The sequence below is a fragment of the Nerophis lumbriciformis genome, linkage group LG19 (assembly GCF_033978685.3).
Source record: "Nerophis lumbriciformis linkage group LG19, RoL_Nlum_v2.1, whole genome shotgun sequence".
In the NCBI taxonomy this organism is placed as follows: Eukaryota; Metazoa; Chordata; class Actinopteri; order Syngnathiformes; family Syngnathidae; genus Nerophis; species Nerophis lumbriciformis.
In genome coordinates this window covers 828406-853655 of record NC_084566.2, presented here as the reverse complement: position 1 = coordinate 853655, position 25250 = coordinate 828406, and the positions used below count along the sequence as shown (strand labels likewise).

At 38.2% G+C, this 25250-nt stretch overlaps 2 protein-coding genes across 3 annotated transcripts; both read right to left on the bottom strand.

The window, feature by feature from the left end:
• Positions 1–664: 664 nt before the first annotated feature.
• On the bottom strand, positions 665–17644 carry fzr1a (fizzy/cell division cycle 20 related 1a). Its single transcript, XM_061979796.2, has 14 exons — positions 17477–17644; positions 16064–16137; positions 14402–14530; positions 14189–14252; positions 11865–11995; positions 11712–11794; positions 11454–11637; positions 7261–7326; positions 7079–7181; positions 6817–7001; positions 5702–5935; positions 5530–5634; positions 5322–5414; positions 665–1591 (listed from the first exon to the last, which is right to left on the bottom strand). Exons 2-14 carry the CDS (start codon positions 16130–16132, stop codon positions 1550–1552), a joined length of 1488 nt encoding a protein of 495 aa, XP_061835780.1. The 5' UTR covers positions 16133–16137; positions 17477–17644; the 3' UTR covers positions 665–1549.
• Positions 17645–17759: 115 nt separating this feature from the next.
• On the bottom strand, positions 17760–25119 carry plekhj1 (pleckstrin homology domain containing, family J member 1). Of its 2 annotated transcripts, XM_061979798.2 has the most exons (7): positions 24952–25119; positions 24629–24866; positions 24443–24510; positions 21768–21834; positions 21599–21689; positions 18978–19041; positions 17760–18870 (listed from the first exon to the last, which is right to left on the bottom strand). In XM_061979798.2, the coding sequence occupies exons 2-7, from the start codon at positions 24720–24722 to the stop codon at positions 18778–18780; spliced, it is 477 nt and encodes a 158-aa protein (XP_061835782.1). In that variant the 5' UTR covers positions 24723–24866; positions 24952–25119; the 3' UTR covers positions 17760–18777. The 2 variants fall into 2 exon arrangements, with proteins under 2 accessions (XP_061835782.1, XP_061835781.1); XM_061979797.2 differs by having other exon boundaries at positions 24629–25098.
• Between the last annotated feature and the right edge of the window lie 131 nt (positions 25120–25250).

The window sequence follows — 25250 nt, the reverse complement described above, 5'->3', positions numbered from 1 at the left end:
GGCGGGCCAGCTCTAGTGTTAATTTGATATCGCCTCAAGGGCCAAGCGAAATTACACGGCGTGCCAAATTTGGCCCGCGGGTCAGAGTTTGACACCCATGCTATAGATCATTATTAACCGTCCAACGCTACAAATAGCAATGCATTTATTCAGAGCAACAATTAAGTATCTAAATAAATAGGACAAAAAGAAGATAGTTGGCATGAACATGTTATTTATGACTGGTGGGGATCATTCATGATATTCTATGCACTAAATGCGAACAATTAGATGACTATTTACAGTCTTGCCTCGGGGTATTTTAGTAGCCATTTAAAGGCGTTACTGCTGTAACAAATGTGCTGGGTAAAGAGAGAATACATGGTGAAGCGGCCTCTTAGGCAGCGATAAAGACATCTGACGTTATGGGCGACATATCGTCTTGTTGGTGCTTAACCTGAGTTTCACCTTCACGGTAACGTCATTAAGGGTGATCTTCAGGGTGTGGCAACAACACTCGATCACTGAATTGGATACCGAATGGTTCCCTCTGGTGGCCAAACGGAGCATGTGCGCACAAAACAACATCACCCTCTATTAGTCATTGGAATTGGTGGCGTAAAAAAATAATGAATACAAGTCAAAACGAGCCAAAATTATGTACAATATGTCTTTAATTGTCTCCTGTGAGAAATAGACATTATTTAACATAACGTAAGTGTATTGACGTTCAAGTGGTGTTAAACTGCTTTCCTCCAATCATGCCATTATTACTGTACATTTTTTTTTGTACACAACACAAATAAATATCATTTATGTAAATGCAGCACACTAGTGTACTTATCAGCCAAACTGGAAAACAACAATAGGGATTGCAGATATGAAAGGTGGAAGAAATGTATTCCTGCACACATCAGGCAAAAGGAGTAAAAAAAAAAATGCTGTTAGCAGATAACAGCACACAAGCGCTGATAATTGTGTTTATTTTAAGGCTTTAATTGCTGTTAATAATGACGGGCAATGTTTTAATGGTCCTGTTGTTCAGTGTTCTGCACAAGCAAGGCTTAAAAGGGCCGTGTTTGTGCTTTCTACTCAAATGAAACCGATTTAGTTTCCATTAAAAATACTCTCATTGCTTCGTAATACATCAAAACAAAACAAAAATATTAATGTTTTACATTATCGTTCTGCAATCCCCTGAAAGCACTTCCAATGCCAAACTCCACAGATTTCAACCCCAAATAAATTGCAATTACACAAATAAAGAATTATATCATGACAAACAAACAAAAAAACAACGATGAAAGATATTTAAAAAAACAAAACAGAATAAATAAAACAATTTAAAACGAGACAAACTCAACATTTGGCAGGTATGCACAACTTGTAATGATGATATTGTAGTGGGTTCAATTCTGAGTGAGCGTTTGTCATAATGAGCTGAGGACTGGGGATGATGGATGAATATTTAAAGCCTGGACTTGATGCATGCCAAGGAAAATTCCCATTTTAAAAAACGTTTTCTTTTTTTTTTACATTCTCCACTGTACAGAAGAGGAGAGAGTGCTCACTATCGGATCCTGGTGAAAAGGTTGAGTACTGACACGGACTCCTGGAATGAAAAAACAACATGGGGTATGTTAAAAAAAACACTGAAAAACTCAAAAAAAACCCCACACTTCCGAGTAGTCAATGTACTATCAACTGTAAAAGAGTCAACACACAGCTTATATTGTCAACATGAGTGAGTATAGGAAGGAAATAGGGATGGGAATTGATAAGATCAAAAGAATCTACAGTCCTCCAATTAATTAATACTTTTTCATTGTTTTAAAATTGCTTAATACATCGTCACTCAATTTATCACACATCTTTTTGTTAACTGTTTGATTCTTTATTCATTATCAATTAGCTGGTTTTAGGCGACAACGTTTTTTTTTTTTTTTTTGTTTGTTTTTTTAAATACAAGTATTACATTGTGTTGCTCCTAGGGTTGTCCCGATACCAATATTTTGGTACCGGTACCGGCACCAAAATGTATTTCAATACTTTTCTAAATAAAGGGGACCACAAAAATTTGTATTATTGGCTTTATTTTAACAAACAATCTTAGGGTACTTTAAACATATGTTTATTATTGCAATTTTGTCCTTAAATAAAATAGTGAACATACTAGACAACTTGTCTTTTAGTAGTAAGTAAACAAACAAAGGCTCCTATTAGTCTGCTGACTTATGCAGTAACATATTGTGTCATTTATCATTCTATTATTTTGTCAACATTATAAAGGACAAGTTGTAAAAATTCATTATTAATCTACTTGTTCATTTACTGTTAATATCTACTTACTTTCTGTTTCAACATGGTCTATCTACACTTCTGTTAAAATGTAATAATCACTTATTCTTCTGTTGTTTGATACTTTACATTAGTTTTGGATGATACCACAAATTTAGGTATCGATCTGATACCAAGTACCGGTAGTTACAGGATCATACATTGGTCATAATTTAAGTTCTCATGTGTCCAGGGACGTATTTCCTGAGTTTATAAACATAACATGTATTTAAAAAAAAAAGGAAAAAATATTTTGTGACGATAAAAAATATCAATGTAATCATAGTAGTATTGACTAGATACGCTCCTGTACTTTGTATCATTACAGTGGATGTCAGGTGTAGATCCACCCATGGCATTTGTTTACATTGTGACGCCGGTGAGCTATTGTATCCTCCTACGGTGAATAGTGAAGCATGTTTAGCTATTCCTCGTCCTGCAGGGATGATACTTGTAAGAAACTCACTTTACTTGTCGCCATGGAGGCGAGGATTAGTGATTTAGAAGTAGCTAAAACACTGCTGACTGTGAATGGATGTTCCCTAATAGCTAGCCATGTCTTAAAGCACCTCTTCCTGAGGGCGTTTCAGTGTTATAACTTCACCTTTACCGTTAGTTTTTAAGTCAAAATGTACTCCGTGATTGTGCGCTGCCGAACATGCTCCTCTGCTCGTAAAACCAGCAATGTCACGACGTCACGGCTCGCCGTCATGCCTGTTAAAAAAAATAAATAGGGAACCCATCCATCCATTCATTTTCTACTGTTTGTCCCTTTCTGGTTTTGCGGGGTTGCTGGAGCCTATCTCAGTTGCTTTCGGGCCGTAGGCGGGGTACACCCTGGACAAGTCGCCACCTCATCGCAGGGCCAACACAGATAGACAGAACCGGTACTTTTCAAACAGAGTATAGTACCGTCTTTGATTCATTAGTACCGCGATACTATACTAGTACCGGTATACCGTACAACCCTAGTTGCTCCTATGGTAAAAGTGCAATTTTAATGTTATGTGCTCTTATAAGAAAGAATAAAGGTAATCAGAAATATCCTTATTTCAACTATTTCCCCTAAAAGACACATTAAGACAACAAAGTTGTGTTTTATTCGATTACTCGAACAAATTAATTGATAGATTATTCGATGACTAAAATAACCGATAGTTGATTTTTCTCTACAAAGTGCAATCGTTAGTGTTGTGAGATAAATACAAGTCTGTACTAACTCAGTAGAGGACCAAACATAATGACTGTATGTCTTTCCTACAGTCAAGCATGGTGGTGGTAGTGTTTAGATCGGGGGCTGCACCACTGCTGCTGGCACTGGGGAGCTGCGGTTCATTTCAGGGCAAAATGAATGAATGTACTAGGGTTGTCCAGTATACCGGTACTAGTATAGTATCGCAGTACTAATGAATCAAAAACGGTACGATACTCTGTTTGAAAAGTACCAATTCGCCATATTAATTTTTTTGCAGCATGACATCGTCGTCACGTCGTGACATTGCTGGTTTTACGAGCAGAGGAGCATGTTCGGCAGTGCACAATCACGGAGTACTTACAAGCAGACACAGTGTGTAGACAGAATAGTTAGAACAGACACATTTTAAAAATAAAGGTAAAGTTATAACACTGAAACGCCCTCAGGACGAGGTGCTTTAAGACATGGCTAGCTAGCTAGCGGCTAACGTCCAACCGCAGTCTGCAGTGTTGTAGCTACTTCTAAATAAATGGGTTGTACTTGTATAGCGCTTTTCTACCTTCAAGGTACTCAAAGCGCTTTGACACTACTTCCACATTTACCCATTCACACACTGATGGAGGGAGCTGCCATGCAAGGCGCTAACCTGCAGCCATCAGGAGCAAGGGTAAAGTGTCTTGCTCAGGACACAACGGACAAGACGAGGTTGGTACTAGGTGGGGATTTGAACCAGGGACCCTCGGGTCGCGCACGGCCATTCTTCCACTGCGCCACGCCGTCCCAAATCACTAATCCTCGCCTCCATGGCGACAAATAAAGTAAGTTTCTTACAAGTATCATCCCTGCAGGACGAGGAATAGCTAAACATGCTTCACTACACACCGTAGGAGGATACAATAGCTCACCGGCGTCACAATGTAAACAAACGGCATGGGTGGATCCACACATGACATCCACTGTAATGATACCAAGTACAAGAGCGTATCTCGTCGATATTACTATGATTACATCGATATTTTTTATCGTCACAAAATATATATATATTTTTTTAAATTCATATCATGTTTATAAACTCAGTAAATATGTCCCTGGACACCTGAGAACTTAAATTATGACCAATGTATGACCCTGTAACTACTTGGTATCGGATCAATACCTAAATTTGCGGTATCATCTAATACTAATGTAAAGTATCCAAACAACAGAAGAATAAGTGATTATTACATTTTAACAGAAGTGTAGATAGAACATGTTGAAACAGAAAATAAGCAGACATTAACAGTAAATGAACAAGTAGATTAATAATCCGTTTTTACAGCTTGTCCTTTATAATTTTGATAAAATAATAGCATGATAAATGCATATGTCAGTAGACTAATTAGGAGCCTTTGTTTGTTTACTTACTACTAAAAGACAAGTTGTCTTGTATGTTCTATATTTTATTTAAGGACACAATTGCAATAAGAAACATATGTTTAATGTACCGGTACCCTAAGATTTTTTAGTTAAAATAAAGCCAATAATGCCATTTTTTGTGGTCCCCTTTATTTAGAAAAGTATCGAAATACATTTTGGTATCGAGACAACCCTAGAATGTACTGTGACAATCTAAAGCAAAGCATGATCGCAGTAACTCCATTCAAGATGTACACTGACTACTCTAAATCACACACGTTTGTTTACTTCCTATAGTATTGTTCATTGAGAATACACAATGAATTTTGTGCGACATCGTTTATGTTTAAAAAAAATATGCGAGTATGTGGACTTGGCCTAAAATAGTCTACAAATACATTAAAAGGTGATTTACCTTTGTGGATCTCATCTTGCTAAAGACGTTCCAGAAGCGGAGCGTTTCATCTCCTGCTCCCGTCACAATGGCCTCTCCATCAGGGGACATCGCCTGCGCGCACACACACACACACACACACACACACACACACACACACACACACACACACACATCATAATTCGACTCTATGATTGAATCGACGCTCTACTCGTAACCTCACACTGACCAGGTAGAGAACTCTATAGGAGTGTCCGGTAAGTTTGGCCACCTGAGTAAGCGATGGATACTTCCACACCAGGATTTGGTTCTGGGAATAACCGTGTGTGCTGACCTGGAGAAAAACAACAACCAGGTTAAGACTTTCTTCTACCTTCTTTAAAGGTCGAGTTGTGACTCGCCAGTTCATTTGTGTGCTTGGACCAGGCCAGGTTGCACACTTGGGAGCCGGTGTCGGTGCACTGCAGGGGCTGGCCCGTCAGAGTGTTCCAGAAGCGGATGCAGCGGTCCGCCGTGCCGCCCCCGGAGGCCAGGAGGCCGTGCTGGTGTGGGGACCACGCAATGGCCTTCACCGCAGCCAAGTGCTCTGTGTACTGCTGCACCGGGAGGACGCTGGAGTGGTTCCACACAAGCAACTGTACGCGTAAAAGGTAAATGAGTGCATAGAAAGCGACATCTAGAACGTGGTGAGTTCCAGCTTAGGGTCCCAAATTGCAGAACATCTCGGTATAGGAACAGCTTTGTTATTATTTAAAACAAACTACATTTATTTATTTATTTGTATCTACCTATTCATTCATGGTAGTCTTATGCTACTGTCTTCTAGTAACTTTTAGTTTTTATTGTTCATGTGACTTTTTCTTTCTTTTTCTCCTGGTCCTGGTCCCAGGCCGCCTGTTGAGTACTTTGTCATGTTGTGATCTGTTTTGTGTTAATACCTTTGTTTACTTTAATACACAGTGCAGGCCAAAAGTTTGGACACACCTTCTCATTCAATGCGTTTTCTTTATTTTCATGACTATTTACATTGTAGATTGTCACTGAAGGCATCACAACTATGAATGAACACATATGGAGTTATGTACTTAACAAAAAAAGGTGAAATAATTGAAAACATGTTTTATATTGTAGTTTCTTCAAAATAGCCATCTTTTTGCTCAATGAGCTTCAAGAGGTAGTCACCTGAAATGGTTTTCACTTCACAGGTGTGCCTGAAGCTCATCGAGAGAATGCCAAGAGTGTGCAAAGCAGTAATCAGAGCAAAGGGTGGCTATTTTGAAGAAACTAGAATATAAAACATGTTTTCAGTTATTTCACCTTTTTTGTTAAGTACATAACTCCACATGTGTTCATTCATAGTTTTGATGCCTTCAGTGACAATCTACAATGTAAATAGTCATGGAAATAAAGAAAACACATTGAAGGTGTGCCCAAAATTTTGGCCTCTCTTTTATTTTACACTGCAAAACAAATTTACCTTTGGGTACAAATAAAGTCACTTGAGATTCTCTGCTACCTTGTTATCGTTCCCGCCAGACGCTAAGAGCTGATGATCCGTGCTCCACTTAAGGCCACACACTTCCTGCCGGTGTCCTTGGAGCCGGCGCTCGGACTGCAGAGGCGGGGCTCTGATGTCCCGCTGCAGAATGACCCGGTCACGGCTGCCGGACGAGAGCTGGTCTGCGTTCCATGCCAAGGCACCTGAAGGTACAAGATGGAGTGACTTGGAGACTGGGCGAATCCACAATCATTTACAACTTCTTTGCCTCTCCACTTACCCACTCTAGCCGTGTGTCCCTCAAGAGCAGACAGCTTCTTCCCTGCAGCCGCATCCCATATCTGCACGTATCCTTTATGAGTTCCCACGGCAACCAGGTTGCCCTAAAATTAGAACTGAAGCGTCATATCCTCTGGAGACCTTTTCTTTAAAGCATTGCTTGTTTTGGAAGTAAAAACTAACCCTCTCTGACCAGCCCACCGACGTTACAGAATCTCCTTCGACTGAAAGGTCACATAGACGCGTTACCTAGAAAGACACAAAAAACATGTTCAGATGTGTTATTATTAACAAATATTCTGGATTGACTCCAATACAAGACGGTTCTGTACAGTATTTAGAAACATGATCTGCAATTTTCAATAATAAGCAAACATTGAGACCAAAACATGAAAAGCAGAACAAATATTTCAAAAATACAAACTGCCTTTTTTTAATGTCACAAGACAGAGCACCTGTTGATGCTTTTAGGTGGGAGAAGGACTCAAAGTTTCATCTGAAGGCTGGCACAGATTTAACAGACCACACACTATGGTTGTCCCGATACCTATATTTTGGTACAAGTACCGGTACCAAAATGCATTTCGATACTTTGATACTTCTCTAAATAAAGGGGACCACAAAAAATTGCATTATTGGCTTTATTTTAACAAAAAATCTTAGGGTACATGAAACATATGTTTCTTATTGCAATCGGAGAACAATGTTGTCTTTAAACAAAATAGTGAACATACTAGATAACGTGTCTTTTAGTAGTAAGTAAACAAACAAAGGCTTCTAATTAGTCTGCTGACGTATGCAGTAACTTATTGTGTCATTTATCATTCTATTATTTTGTCAAAATTATGAGGGACAAGCTGTAAAAATTTGAGTTACAGGATCATACATTGGTCATATTCAAATGACTAAACAACCGTGACTAAATATGATCTAAAGGAACGGGCGTATCGATCTAAAAAAAGATGGTATCGGATACTAGCGTGGAAGGAAAGTTACTACTTTTGTATTGTCTCTTTTATACGTCCAGCAAATTACTCGATTTCCCCACAGACATGAAGAGTTTTGGTCGTAAATATTGAACGAGTTTATATTTACCATTGTCGACCCTGACCCGTTTTGAAGCCAATTATTGGGACAAATTCCATCTTAACACACCTCAGACCATACGACAATATTATAAGACAAAAGATAATCGGGCGTTTGCTGTCTCTGGAAAATTGTCTTTGTGTACCCAGCTTTAGTACCCAAAAGTCCCCACTAGATGTGTCGCTTTGTTGAAAGAGTATCTCGTGGTTGCAAATTACCGGTACTCACAAAGTCGCTAAGATGGCAACAGCAATCCCTCCTGCTCTGTCCCTTACTCTCTGACAGACCAGGTGAGTTATGTGTTTTCGAGCGAAGGCGAGCAGGTGGCAACAAATCTATTCGGTACAAATGTATAGGACGCCGCAGTTGTTTTCTCCCGAGAAAAAAGTCTAAAAAGAACAGTGTCTTGCAACGTTCCCTCTATGCTGTGCGTCTGTGCAATTGCGCACTGCTCACGCGTCCTCTGCGCACCGCAAATATATGCCATGCACAAAATCTAATAAAAAAAATAAGCGCATAACAATTTTCAATGTAACTGACGACAAGCAGCCACGGCTGAGAAAACCGTTTTCGTCATCACTGTTCAATTATTGTAACGTCTGTAAGGAGGACATGAAATCCATCGATCGCTTTATCAAGCAAAACTCTTCATACACATGACCAAAAACATTGGTAAACATTTTCTATCGAGCAAAACTGGTCATTTTCTGCTGTACAAACCAGCCCAAAACCAACTTTGTCATCTGTCATATCAACAGCAGCCGCTTGCTCTTTATGACTTGCGCCAACACTTAGCCAGTGATGCGTTTACAGCCACACAAAAAGTCGGACAACTCCAACACTACACAAAATGTGCAATTCCAGGTCGTTACACTATGATTTACCAATCAAATGTGTGCTTATTCTAGTGTATCTTAAGTGAATCTTAATTTATAAATATTAATCATGAAATGCTATTATTATCCATCCATCCATCCATTCATTTTCTACCGCTTATTCCCTTTTGGGGTCGCTGGAGCCTATCTCAGCTACAATCAGGCGGAAGGCGGGGTACACCCTGGACAAGTCGCCGCCTCATCGCAGGGCCTGCTATTATTATATTTAAAAAATTCTAATAAAAATATATATTTTACAAACAGAAAGTTACAGGAATGTACGCATGATCCCATGCTTACATCTCATTGTGCAACATGTGAATGTTTTAATGGGAACTAAATGCGATATCTGAAAGGGGTACAAATGCCCGGCACCGCTGCTGCCCACTGCTCCCCTCACCTCCCAGGGGGTGATCAAGGGGATGGGTCAAATGCAGAGGACAAATTTCACCACACCTAGTGTGTGTGACAATCATTGGTACTTTAACTTTAACTTAACTTAAATAATTTCCAAAGCAGTACACCCACCCAGACATACAATGCTAGTACACAGCTCATGAAAAACAATAGTTTTTGTTATTGTCATTGTAAGTGGGCCAAAACACTTATATTAGAAAATAATCTATTGGAAATGACTACAGTCATTTGATTATAATAATACAACATTTAACTTGTTATTTAGTTAGGTTTGAGACAGGTGTGCTGCTAGTGTGGCCACAGTGTGCACATGTGGCCACTGAATGCTCAAGGAGTTTTTGCGTTTGCTTACACACCTGAAAAATTAGAGGGAACATTGGTGTCTTGTATTGGAATTCTAGAGTGGAATTCTAGAGATTTATGCATGCAAATCAACAGAATACTGAGCTTTTCTTCCTGTCACTCATACACACTAGCGACCTGAAGCGATGCAAGACGTACGGAACACAGATATAGTTGAAAATAAAGTGTTTCAAAGGTTGACAAGAGGAGTTCTGATGCCTATTTGAAGATAATGACAATCAATTAAGCACAAATCTGATATATTTTTATTGTACTCTACCAGATCTTGTTTTTGTCTTGAACTTTTTTGTAAAAGAAAGTGGGCGTATTTAAAATCCAAGTGTAATATTAAGTAGTAACTGCACATTGCATGTGTAATTCCCCTTCCTTAGATTTTCCATTGGTATTATACCTTTTCTGGATACAGTGTTCCCTCACTACAACACGGTTCACTTTACGCGGCCTCACTGTTGCACAGATTTTTTTTGTGTGTGTCATTTTTTACAATGTCGCATGCTTTTTTCTTTTTTTACAACGCGCATTGTGTTCTGCGTCCTGATTCGCAGTACAGAATGCGTTCAGCTTGCCTAATTAACAAAATTGTTTGATGTGAGCATACATATACTGTACAGTACTGTAAAGAATACAAAAAAATCTGTAAATGAAAAAAAAACACCCTGTAAATGAAAAAACATAATGTAAATGAAAAATATATATAATTAACGAAAACACAAACGAAAAAAATAAATCAACTTTTACTACACTAGAGCTGGGAAAAATAGGCCACATTGAGAGAAAAAATGTGTCTGGGGGGCAATTTGTATGTGTGTATAAATTATATGTTCACATTTAGGTGTAAAAATCTGCTGTAAATGTGTGTGTTTGGGTGCCTTTTTTTCACTAATACCAAAAGTCACAATGTCCGATAGAATTCTAAAAACGTTATGACAGACCGCCTCAAAAAAATGGAATTGAAATTTACAGTTTTTTACTGAATGGGACACCCAAAATGTACATGAAAATAAAGAAAGTGGGATTTACAATATTAACTATGAACAATAAAACACTAAATATTAACAACATATGAACGTCGCTCCTCTTTTATTTCTCAGACCAGCTCCTAGATAGTTGTGTATCTTTTACAATCAAGCAAAACACAACAAAAATGTAAAAAACTGAAAAATATGAATGCAAAGTGTAATAAACACCTACAATATGATATATTATCACGTAAAAATCTGCTTCCGCATTTGTTTCTGACACATGCGTTTCGGGCTGGCTGCTCTGAAAACAAACCCCGCTCACTCTGCTTTGTTCCTGGTCTGAGCTGCTGTGACGTAGATTACCGTAACAACTCCTATAACACCCAAAAGCGCAGATTTCGACCATTGAAATACTTTCTATAGTTCAAGACTTACGGTCATTTAAAAACAGCACTGCACATCATAATGGCGGCGACAGTTTTGATGTTAAAGGTCTAAAAAAATTATGTACAACATCCGGTGGGCTGGATTGAAAATCTTAACGTCTGCACTACACGTATTTCACTTAAAGCGAGTATTTTTTGGAACGTAACCCCAGCGTTAAACGAGGGAACACTGCATATGATTTTCTTTTGTATTCTTTTTAATACAAGGGAGCTCATAGCACACACACCTGGCTGGTGCAGGCGCTCCACAGGTACACACAAGTGCCCAGTCCCACGCTGAGGACGTTGAGAGAGGACCAGTCCACTAAGTTGAGGTAGAAATCATCTTGGAGCTCTGGAGCGTCCAGAACTTTAAACGGTATTTTGGAAATCTTGCGCATGGGTTTCCGTGGCGAGCGCAGCAGTTTTTGGCTGCAAAATACAAAACATACCATGAGTATCACACCATTTTCTCCTCTTACATTAATACAAAGTTGATGCTCAACCTGTTGCTGCTGACAGGCGATAAAGAATATGGAGAAACTGCGTTCCCATCTTCTTCAAGAGATCTCTTAGTACTTAACGAATACTACAAAATACAAGCAGATATTTTACGTAAATATGCCAAGCTAAACAACAAATACAGAATAGTAGTTTACGTTAAAAAGGCTTCTCCGGATGGGAGTGGATGGCTGCAGACGGCGATCCTCAGACTGGGGGTCCTGGACTTTGTCTATGCCGGCTCCTAGAAGCTCGTTTTTCAGCAGTGCAGAGTAAGCAAGACCGTCGGCTGAGGGCAGAGAAGTGCAAACGCACACAAATTCATTCAAAGCCCGTATTTTCCCAGGAAGATCACTGAATAGTCACTCTACTTCTTAAGTCTGTGTACGGTAAGCGTGGCAACCCATTCAAAAGAATACATTTGATTGTGTGGAAATGAGCAGTGATAACAAGTCAAGCATACAGCACAGAGGAATAAACCTTGTCACGCAATACAACCGAGTTAGATATTGCTGTTTAAAATGTCAAACCAAGCTACAAATATGCGGACCAATTATGTCCACTGTAGGCATACCTCAGATCAGTGAGCATCATAAGACTTGACCTGGCAATAGTATTTTACCACTGATAGAAGCCAGAGAGGAACGTGATGATGACTATGGGGCTGAAAAAGGAAATTATTGAGACGTGGGAAAGCGTACAGTACAGGCCAAAAGTTTGGACACACCTTCTCATTCAATGTGTTTTCTTTATTTTCATAATTATTTACATTGTAGATTGTCACTGAAGGCATCAAAACTATGAATGAACACATGTGGAGTTATGTACTAAGGTGAAATAACCGAAAACGTGTTTTATATTCTAGTTTCTTCAAAATAGCCACCCTTTGCTCTGATTACTGCTTTGCACACTCTTGGCATTCTCACCTGAAATAGTTTTCACTTCAGGTGTCATAGTTTTGATGCCTTCAGTGACAATCTACAATGTAAATAGTCATGAAAATAAAGAAAACGCATTGAAATGAGAAGGTGTGTCCAAACTTTTGGCCTGTACTGTACATCATGGAAAAATGTTAAATTACTGTATGGCTAATGAATATGTTCTCAAAGCATAAAAACTAAAAAGATTATAAAATGATGTAACAAGTAATAATGTGCTGTATTGATGTCTTCCCATTGGCTATATCGTACTGAGGACACACTTTTACCTTCAATCACTTTCCTCATACTCGTCGTTTTTGTCATCATCATCTGTGGTGAATACTCACAATCATTTGTATTATCTTCTCCAGAATTTTGGTTGGTTTCAAAACTGAACTACATTTCTTAAATACAATAAATTATGATTGTATTGTATTGCACGACGAAAACAGTTCCATTTTTTTTCATGGGGAAAAAAGATTTCCAAATTGGAACCAATAGCAGGTCAGTCGTATTGCCTGTCAAAAACCTTCAACGAATACATCCATCCATTTTCTACCGCTTGTCCCGTTCGGGGTCACGGGGGTGCTGGAGCCTATCTCAGCTGCATGTGTTTCTCAAACATTCATTTATTTTGGATGGCTCGCCACAAATACAGTGGGACTGGCACAAATGGATTTGCCGCTATCTTTTAAGAATTCATTGCAACCAGACTCTTATTTTGAAACTTTTTACTTTGAAAGTCTCCTTTCTGCTTTCTGTTTTGTCCATCAGTAATGCTAGTGTCTCTGCCGCTTGCTATTGGTGCAGAAGTCATTGCAATGTTATTTTTCCTGCGCTTGAAGAGATATATTTGAAGCATTAATGGCGTCGCCTAAGTGTGTGAGATGATTCATTGGTGTTCTGATGTAATTATAATAGGGTGACCCATGTGTTTATTAAATAGTTTCTAACTCAGGTCCTAAACATTTAGCTCCATCTTTTGACACTTCTTCCACTCCCGTCCTTGCACGCTACACGGCTACAACAAAGATGACGGGGAGAAGATGCTGTCGAAGGTGAGCCACGTAAATAAGACCGCCCACAAAACGGCGCATCCTGAAGAGACTGTCAGAAAGCGTCTTGACGATGGTCTGTAAAACATAATCTATGCATCATTTTGACCAAAGAACCACCATTAAAGTAAAAATAGTCACACACACACTCGGTACATGTTATGTGGACCACAGTGTTTTCAATTTAGAACAATATCATAATATGACCCCTTTAATGGGCCTTATAGTCCGGTGCGCCTTTTCAATGAAAAAGACCTGAATAGACCCGCTCAACGGCAGTGCGCCTTAGTTATCCGAAAAATATGGTATTTTATTGGATGAAAAAAAGGAAGAAATTATTGCACTAGTGAAATTCAGACACTATAATGAAGTGAATGCACATCTTAGTCCCCAAATATTTCCCTGTTAATTTGCCTTATTTTCAAATGTTAACTTACCAAAAAACAACATGTTACAATTATGCAAACCCAGTGATGTGGGAACGACTGCATCACATCCATGCTTTACCTTTGTTGCTGTCTGCGGTGCCATCTTTCGTTTTCCTGTTCTGATTGTGTGACTTCTCAATTTCCTGTGCCAAAACAACACAGACACATTACGCTTCATCAAGTGAGGCTTTACACTTGATTGAGCACAGCATTAACCATCAGCTCCAAAGGGGCTTTGACAAATATGCGACTGACAGCCTGCCCCTGTGGTTGCGTTATGCCGCACACTCACATTAATGCGGTGGAAGTTGACGCTCCAGTTGGCTCCGGCCCGCGAAGGAATGAAGCGATCGCCGTGTTTGCTCGGGGAGGACAGTGGAGAGCCGGCTGGTGACAGAGCTCGCAGCCCTCCATAAGCTTTCTATAAGGGAGAAGTCATTTATGACCAAAGGCCTTCAACTGACTTATCACAATGACCATAAAAGAAGATTTTTTTCTAAGGCAGGGGTCAGCAACCCAAAACGTTGAAAGAGCCATATTGGACCAAAAATACAAAAAACAAATCTGTCTGGAGCCGTAAAAAATGAAAAGCCGTATATAAGTCTTATAATGAAGGCAACACACAATGTAAGTGTCTATATTAGCTATAATAGCCTACTATCAAAATGATTTTAAAAGTCTTATGTAAGTGATATAATGAAGGCTCAGAGGCTACTCAGAAGGTGAGATAACTCCTGGAAATTACTGGATTTTAATGGCCAAAGGTATAGATGTGTGTGTCCAAGTTAAAGTAAACGGCAGGCAGTCTTCTTTCAATACATTTATTATAATCTTTGGCAAGCTAGGTAATGTTTGCTGTGGTCTGGAACAACATGGCACACAAACAACAATGAGAAACGCAGCCAATATTATATACAATGTGTCATGAGACATGCAAAACTAAATTATATACAAAGAGGATAAAAGTAAAGGATATTAAATGAGCTCAAATATACCTACAAATGAGGCATAATGATGCAAAATGTACATACAGCTAGCCTAAATAGCATGTTAGCATCGATTAGTTTGCAGTCATGCACTGACCAAATATGCCTGATTAGCACTCCAACAAGTCAATAACATCAACAAAGCACAGCGTGAAACTTTTGGTGGACAAAATGAGACAAAGAAGGAGTGGAAGATTTTACATGTAAACAAACTGTTGCGTCACAGTCCACACTATGGTGAGTTCAAGAACCGCTGAAATTAGTAGGACAAAATGATGTTCACCAAATACTGTCATCAGTGAAGCATACACACAAACATATTAAACAGTGGGCTTTCTAACAATTGGGAAGGTTTGTGTCATGTTTGTCCTCAAACAAAAAACACACTAAAACAAAAACAATATTTCCCCCCATCTTTTTCCATTTTTAATCCTTTTTTAAAAATGCTCCAGGGAGCCACTAGGGCGGCACTAAAGAGCTGCATGCAGCTCGAGAGCCGCGGGTTGCTGACCCCCGATCTAAAACATTAACCTTCACACACACATTAACAGCCACAAACACCAGTTGTTTCGTCGTCTTGTATTTATGTTTTTCCAGTGACACCATCTGTTAAGGCTGCACGATTTTAGTGTTTATTCTGACATATGGGGGAGAGATACGCCATCTCTACTAGTACTTAGTGCTTAAAATCAATCTACAATCATCAATCAAATCAAATCTTACATTTATGTTACACTTGATATTGATTGCTACTATGGTACATTTTTAGTCTACTTTATACCTTTTGTTTTTGCCCTCTTTTTGTGCCCTTGTATGCATTATCCTTTCCATCCTTTGTAACTGAGCTACTGTGTGGAACAATTTCCCTTGTGGATCATTACAGTTTGTCTAAGTCTATCCTACCATAGTGAAAACCATTGAGGCCAATTAGTAGCTATCCAAACAATACTTGCACTGTGTGTACTTACCACTGGGCTAGCGTTGGCATTGTGGATGTTGATTTGTCTTAGCAGCCTGGACTCGTAGTCCTGATCCATAGTGTCTAAAAAGAGGTTGTTAATGCATCACCTTTGAACCAGCAGGGGACAATGAGTAATATATGAATATACATGTATATGTATATTTATATATATATATATATATATAAATATATATATATATATATATATATATATATATATATATATATATATAATACATTAACACTAGATTTTTTTACATAAGCTGCAAAAAATATTTACATTTTACTTTAAAAACTGGCAGCTCAGTCACCAGAATTTTACAGTAAAAGCAGTGTGTTTTTTTTTACAGCACATAAAAAAATGAATAAATAGAATGGAATGGAGAAACAATACCACTGTTTTTAGCGGTAAAATTCAAGCAACAGAGTTGCTTTTTTTTTTTTTTTTTTACCGTAAAATGTTGTTGTCTTATTGTTTTTTTGTTTGTTTTTCAATGTTTTAGTGTCTTACTGTATATGGGAAAAAACAGTACCAAAATTGATTTCACTGTAAAAAAGTCGGCGGAATTTAAACCGTAAAATCTATTGTCAATTTTACAGTCTACAATTTGATTGATAATTTGTTTTGAAATCATAAGTCAAGCAGATATTTAAGTACAGTTTTTATCTTTATTTTAACAAAAAATATTTTTGGAATACTTGATAATATAATATTTTGATTATATTGAATTTTAAAAGATTTAATGAGGTTTGTTGATCAGTAGAGGCAATGATCAATGCTTCACCGTCTATACTGCATATCAAATACACTTTCAAAAAACATGTCTAAGGTGTTGTTTGAGAGTAGTAGTTGGAAGGGGAATATCTTAACGCGACAGAAATATTTTAATTGACAGCAAATAACAGCTGGCCATCCCTTTGACAATTGTGTGACACCCGTCAAAAGAAATTAGGTTCACCTAATTTAAAAGTAAAAGACTGGATTGACATACTATATCACGGGTACAATGTAAGCCGATGAGAGTATGAAACCTTGCTTAACACAATACTGTTAAAATTAATCTTCAAAATGCCTTATTTAAAAATATAACAGGCATGCTGACTGATTCACAGCTTATTACATTGCACCTTTATCAGCACAACAGTAGTAGCTTCACTAACAAGCTGCTAACCAATGTAGGCGCATTATTTTAAGACAACAAATGACACTTAAATGTAAAATTAATAAATCAAAGTACAGTAACAGTTTAATCGGTTAGTAAATCAGACAAGGCAAAGACTTCGATTTGGAAAAACTGAACTTGAACCTCTTAATTCCTTAAATGCTATGCTAATGCTAGCCAGCTATGCTAACTACGCTCGCGGTGCAGGAACTTAAGTAGAGGCATTGTTTACAATTTACATTTGCGTTAATACTCACCGTCCCGTTTAGGAAAACGTCCACCGACCCCACGCCCAAATAGGCCTTTTCCTTCCTGATGTCAGTTTTTATTTAAAAAATACAGTTAAATTCGTGTATCGTTAAAAGATTTTTGAGAAAGGCTTTTCTCCTGCCTATCGTTGAATGCCTCTTTCGCTAAGCATCACGGGAGAACGGTGACGTCACTGTTTTTGAATCGCGCTTTTCGCGTTGCTAAGGAAACGGAGACTGTTTACTTTCTTCCGAAAAAAAAAAAAAGAATTTTCAATAATGAAACGACTCGTAAATTGTTGAGATTTTATGTTCCTGTAAAACTAAATTAACAATTATGGCTAATACCGGCGCCATTGTGGCTCTTATTGGAAAGAAAATCTATATATCAAAATGGTAACATATTCAATGTAACTTTGTTACTATATTACTTTGAAATACCAACATTTCTCACTAAATGTAGTACACAATTACTTCATTCTGAAATTTTCTTTAAAAAAATAAAAATAAAATCTGTATTAGTTTTAAGGCAATAAAACAATCTCAGCATAAAACATACACTCAGTGAAAAAAATATTGAACCGCAGTAGAAACATGATTATGATTGTGCATGGAAATCAACACATTTAACCAGATTGCAGCATATGTACATACATGTCTTCACATATAATGTGGTTACAGATACAAAAACAATAGGGAGTCAAGAGTCTTGCATCTTAGCATGGTCCAACAACTTAACCAAAGACATATGGATAAAAGTGCTATACAAATATAAAGGTTTCAAGTAAATGTTTGCTATAAAATAATCTCCCAAAACAAAGTGTGCAAAAGTAGTTATTTTGACAAGCCAAGTCGTTAAGATAGGGAAAATAAAACAATAAAACACATGGCTCAACTCAGCAGTTTTCAAAATTCCATCACTAAGCTTAAATTGAATTAGGCATCTTGAAATAATTACATTGTTTGTAATTTTTCTAAGTGTCACCGTATGGTCACCTGATAATAAATTGTCCACTGAGAATCTGAATATTTAAAAACTACAGTATATTAAACTGCAAATATTGAAACAGGCGTGACGTGACAAACGGGCAATGACACCCTACACCAAAAGACAAGTATTCAATAGTCCAAGTCAGAGGTGTCAGAGTCACACGTTGCTAAAGCAGTTTGACATGTTCAAACAAAAGTGTGTACAAACAATGGAGCTCTTATAGTAATGCCTCTGGTTGTCCATTTGGAATGCAGGCATTGTCTGGAGTGGCAATATGAACTGTCAATAAAACAAAGAAGATTCCAGACAGAGTGCTGGGCTACATCGAAGAGGCGTCTCTCGGTGTATGTTGCAGACCATTTGTGACTTGAAAGCGAGCTTCGTCTGAAATACCGTACTGCTCCAGTGGATCCTATGGACAAAGTACAGTAAAAAAAATACCAATTTATACACAGTAACATTTGTGGCCTTGTGTACTGTATGTCAAGTTTAAAATTCAATGGCTAAAAATAAACTTACCTTGCCAGTCAGCCTGTGGATCTCAGTTCTGTAGAATATGAGGTTCCTCCTCATGAACTCATAGCTACAGAAAATAAGAGATATAAGAATATACGCAAAAATATGATAATTGTATCATTAATTTTAGCACAAAGTCATAATAAGCATACATGTACAGTACAGGCCAACAGTTTGGACACACCTCATTCAATGTGTTTTCTTTATTTTCATGACTATTGTAGATTGTCACTGAAGGCATCAAAACTATGAATGAACACATGTGGAGTTATGTACTTAACAAAAAAGGTGAAATAGCTGAAAACATGTTTTATATTCTAGTTTCTTCAAAATAGCCAACATTTGCTCTGATTACTGCTTTACACACTCTTGGCATTCTCTCGATGAGCTTCAAGAGGTAGTCACCGGAAATGGTTTTCACTTCACAGGTGTCATAGTTTTGATGCCTTCAGTGACAATCTACAATGTAAATAGTCATGAAAATAAAGAAAACCCATTGAAATGAGAAGGTGTGTCCAAACTTTTGGCCTGTACTGTACACCTGTGTACATGTAACCCCCCTTAGGTTAAGGCGGTCCTGGTTATAACAGAATTGTGGGTCGTTACAGCGGGTATTAGGCCTGTAAATAAGGACTATTTGGATTTTAATCATCGAATATCTTATCGATTAGTCACTTAATCCGATAATGAAGCTTACAACTATTGACTACTGACGTCAGGCTCACGTCCCACCCATTACATATGCGTGGTGGTCAAGCTAGCCCTGTTCTCAAAGGGTATTCGGTGCCATTTCACCTTTCTCAAAGAAAAAATGCCTTGTCATTGTGATGTTTTCGACTGTACAAATCATTCAAATCGCGAAAAGGATAAACGTTTAAGAGGTAATCAAGAAGGGCTCAAGAGTGCAAGATTTTACACAAAAAACAACGAGAAAAGCATGCAGCTCACACTCCAGTCGCAGGGAGCAGAGTCGAAGAATACATGAGTTTGCAGTGATCACTTCGTTAAGTTTCTTTGATATAATTTTAACGGTTATTATTTCCTATTTAAGTATTCTCTTGATATTATTTGTATTTCTTAAACACGTTTGCTACGAGTGTTTCCAAAAGCACCAACTCAGAGTGTTTAAAATAAAATAAAGCAAATGTGAGCAAAACCTAAAAGAGTTAAAGGGGAACAGTTACGGGAAGTTGAATCATGAAATGCAAACTGACACGAGCAAAATCGATACATATGTATCCGGTAGAGTCTTGATACCAATGTCCTTGACCCAGCCACACACAAAGAAGTTGCAGACCTCCATTATTTTCCAAGTTTCCATTGTGTAGAACGGCATCTGGAGCACAATAATTCCATATTTCTGGGAATGTGACCGACGTATAATCCTTGATATCACTCGACAAATCTTTTTTGGTAAAGTATAGGGATCTATTCCACTACATAGTTTGAATTTTTTTGCTTGTATCTGCTTTTTGCAGACAGTTTTAAACCTTTTTTCTACTCAGATAGTTTGCGTGCTGCTTGCTGGACAACCGCCACCTGAGCTGGTTTTCACTTCCATGAGGAAGTCACATGTCAGAATACAAGCAATTTAGTGGCTCTAATTTAGCCATTGGCTTTTACAGTAGATTCAGCTTGAGATATTTTTAGGAATGTGCTATAAATATGACTACTTCATAGGCCGGGGCCGACAACAAATTTTGCTGATTGTCAACACTATTTTGAGAACATGTTAACATATGTACAGCACAGGCTAAAGGTTTGGACACACCTTCTCATTCAATGTGTTTATTTTCATGACTATTTACATTGTAGATTGTCACTGAAGACATCAAAACTGAATGAACACATGTGGAGTTATGTACTTAACAAAAAAAGGTGAAATAACTGAAAACATGTTTTATATTCTAGCTTCTTCAAAATAGCCACCCTTTGTACTGATTACTGCTTTGCACACTCTTAGCATTCTCTCGATGAGCTTCAAGAGGTAGTCACCTGGAATGGTTTTCCAACAATCTTGAACCTCTTCAAGACAGTTTTTTTTTTTAACCAAAAAATCTTTTCTTAATGCTTTTTTTTTTTAAATTTTTTATAATGTTTTAGTGTCTTACGGTGTATGGAAAATCACAGTACCAAAGTTGATTATACGGTAAAAAACTCAGTTGGCGGAATTTAACCGTAGAATCTATTGTCAATTTTACAGTCTACAATTTGATTGATAATTTGTTTTGGAATCATAAGTCAAGCAGACATTTAAGTACAATATTTATCTTTATTTTAACAAAAAATATTTTTGGAATATATGATAATATAATATTTTGATAATATTGAATTTTAAAAGCTATGCAATTGCATGCAGTAAATGATTTTTAATGTCAAAAGGGAAAGAACAAATATATTTAGTAAGAAAAGATTAAGCATATTATTAATTATATTATTTCCAGGCTTTCGCAGGCCACATAAAATAATGTTGCCCCCGAGCCTCGAGTTTGACACCTGTGTTTTAGGTTAATACACCGTTGTGGAACCTCTGAGACGCATTTCAAATTGGTGACAAATAGCATAATATGGGACCTTGAAGATGTAGATCCTGGAATGCTGATGTTAAAGTCTCATCATATTACCTGGCCTTGATAATGGAGTCCATCCACTTGCTGCACTGCTCCTCTGAATTACACTCAAAAAGATATTTCCTTTCTGCCTCTTCTAAAAATGCTACAAAGACATAATAAAGACAGTGCATCAGTTATGATGATTGGGAAATAAACATATCTAGACATCACTGCATCTCACCAATGGAAAATGTCAGACTGTCCTCCTTCTCCACCCTGCACTGCTCCAGCAGCAAAGCTCCAACAGGCTAACAAAACAAAAAACAATGTAATGCTTATCTACAAAACCCAAAACCAGTGAAGTTAGCACACTGTGAAAATCGTAAATAAAAAGATCATACAATAATTTGCTAATCCTTTTCAACTTATATTCAATTGAATAGACTGCAAAGACAATACATTTAATGTTCGAACTGAGAAACTTAATTTATTTGCGCAAATAATCATTTATTTAGAATTTAATGGCAGCAGTACATTGCAAAAAAGTTGTCACAGGGGAATTTTTACCACTGTGTTACATGGCCTTTCCTTTTAACAACACTCAGTAAACGTTTGGGAACTGAGGAGACCAATTTCTTAAGCTTTTCAGGTGGAATTCTTTCCCATTCTTGCTTGATGTACAGCTTAAGTTGTTCAACACTCCGGGGTCTCCGTTGTGGTATTTTAGGCTTCATAATGCGCTACACATTTTCAATGGGAGACAGGTCTGGACTACAGGCAGGCCAGTCTAGTACCCGCACTCTTTTACTACTAAGCAATGCTGTTGTAACACGTGCAGAATGTGGCTTGGTATTGTCTTGCTAAAATAAGCAGGGGCGTCCATGAAAAAGACGTTGCTTGGATGGCAACATATGTTGCTCCAAAACCTGTATGTACCTTTCAGCATTATTGGTGCCTTCACAGATGTGTAAGTTACCCATGCCTTGGGCACTAATACACCCCCATACAATCACAGATGCTGGCTTTTGAACTTTGCGCCTATAAAAGTCCTGATGGTTATTTTCCTCTTTGGTCCGGAGGACACAAAGTCCACAGTTTCCAAAAAAAATTTGAAATGTGGACTCGTCAGACCACATAACACTTTTCCACTTTGCATCAGTCTATCTTGGATGAGCTCGGGCCCAGCGAAGCCAGCTGCGTTTTTGGGTGTTGTTGATAAATGGTTTTGGCTTTGTATAGTAGAGTTTTAACTTGTACTTACAGATGTAGCGACCAACTGTAAAGTATAGTACCACTGATAGTCACACACACTAGGTGTGGTGAAATTACTCTCTGCATTTGACCCATCCCCTTGTTCCACCCAATAGAAGGTGAAGGGAGCAGTGAGCAGCAGCGGTGGTCACGCTTGGAAATCATTTTAGCAAGTAAGTAAGTAAATTTGATTTAATAAAGCGCTTTTCACAGATAAAATCACAAAGCGCTGTACAAAACATAGGTGAAGATTCAATTTAAAACAACAGGGGCAACATCATAAAAAAGGATACAAAGTGGATTAAAAATTATAGTTAATAGGTGCATTAACTAAAAGCTTTACTAAAAAAATAAGTTTTCAAATGTTTCTTAAAAATTTCAACACAGTCAAGATCACGAAGGGACTGGTGCAAATTGTTCCAGAGTCTGGGAGCTATAGCCTGGAATGCCAGGTCTCCACGGGTTTTAAAACGAGTTTTCGAGATCTTTAGAAGACCCTGGCCTGAAGACCGCAGGCTGCGCCCTGAAGAGTAGGGGCATAGCAAGTCAGTGATGTACTGAGGGGCCCCACCATGCAACGCACGGAATGTCAGGACTAACATTTTTAACTCAATGCGGAATTTAACTAGAAGCCAATGAAGACTGGATAAAACGGGGGTGATTTGGGCTGTTCTGGGTGCACCGGTCACAAGTCTGGCAGCAGCCGCATTTTGTACAGTCTGAAGTCTCTTTAGCGTTGACTTGTTGAAAAGGGTGAAGAGAGAATTGCAAGTCAATGCGAGACGAAATGAACGTGTGAATGATAATTTAGAGATCCAATTTTGACAACAAATTTCTCACTTTAGAAATATTTCTGAGATGATAAAAACAATTTTTGGTCAGTTGATGACAGTGCTGATTCAACCCCCAATTCCAACCCTTGATGCTGAGTGCCAAGCAGGGAGGTAATGGGTCCCCTTTTTATAGTCTTTGGTGTGACTTGGCCAGGGTTTGAACTCACAACCTACCGATATCAGGGTGGATACTGTAACTGTAGTTACTGACAGTGGTTTTCTGAAGTATTCCTGAGCCCATGTGGTGATATCCTTTACACACTGATGTCGCTTTTTGAGGGATCGAAGGTCACAGGCATTGAATGTTACATGCAGGGATTTCTCTGAACCTTTTGATGATATTACGGACCGTAGATAGTGAAATCCCTAAATTCCTTGCAATAGCTGGTTGAGAAATGTTGTTCTTAAACTGTTTGACAATTTGCTCAGGCATTTGTTCACAAAGTGGTGACTGAGCATTTCATGGAAGCTGCTTTTATACCTAATCATAGCACCCACCTGTTCCCAATTAGCCTGTTCACCTGTGGGATATTCCAAATAAATGCTTAATGTGCATTCCTCAACTTCTCAGTCTTTTTTGCCACTTGTGCCAGTTTTTTTTTTAAACATGTTGCAGGCATCAAATTCCAAATGAGCAAATAACTGCAAAAAATACAGTTTCTCAGTTCCAAAATTAAGTATCTTGTCTCTGCAGTCTATTCAATTGAATATAGGTTAAAAAGGATTAGCAAATAATTGCATTCTGTTTTTATTTACCATTTACACAACGTGCCAACTTCAGTGCTTTTGTATTATGGAGCATTTGGAAATGTAAACAATGACTTCAACTTACTTCTTCCTCATCAGGCCTAAAATAGAAGAGGAAGTTCACAACAAGTTTCACCATCCTCCTCTTCACAACTGCAACACAAAAACGAAAGATAAGCGAGTCACACACACGGGAAGGAAGCAGTGTTGTGGCTAATGTTAGCATTAGCTGCATGGGAGCGACTAGATGATGTTATCTGAACGGGGTTACCGTCTCCTTTCTTGGGTCCTCGCATCCCCAGCTCAGCGACCATTTCTGAGGGCTGGCGGCTTATATGCACCATCTCCTTCTCGTTGAAGCGCATCACTGACCGATGTTAACGAACACACGCTAGCTACAGCGCGGCCATTTCCCCGAGCTGGGAGCACAACAATGTCATCCGATCAACGCCCCCACGATCTCCGAGTATTGTTGCTAGACACGTCTCTTCGGCGCTATCCGATGTTTGCTGGGTGTGACGGAGTGATGTTAGTCATATTAATAAAGTCAACAAATGTAAAAGTGTCCCTACAGCTTCACACTTCACTACCCACCGTTGTGTCAGCAGAAGTGCCACTCCTCTTGGGTCGTTGTACGGGACCCGTAAAGGGTCAATTTAGGCGAACGCATATATATTTTAAATGTATATTATGCACACACTACATTTTTATGCACAAATTGAAAATTTAAAAACTAATATAATTATAAACTTTTTTTTTAAAAGTCACAGTTTGGCTTTAGCAGCCTCCCGTCCATAGGGTGACGCTTTAACACAATGAAAAACCTGTAGATGGAACACAAAGATGACTGAAAAAGCAGCGCATGCGCACACACTGACTACGCTCATCGCTGG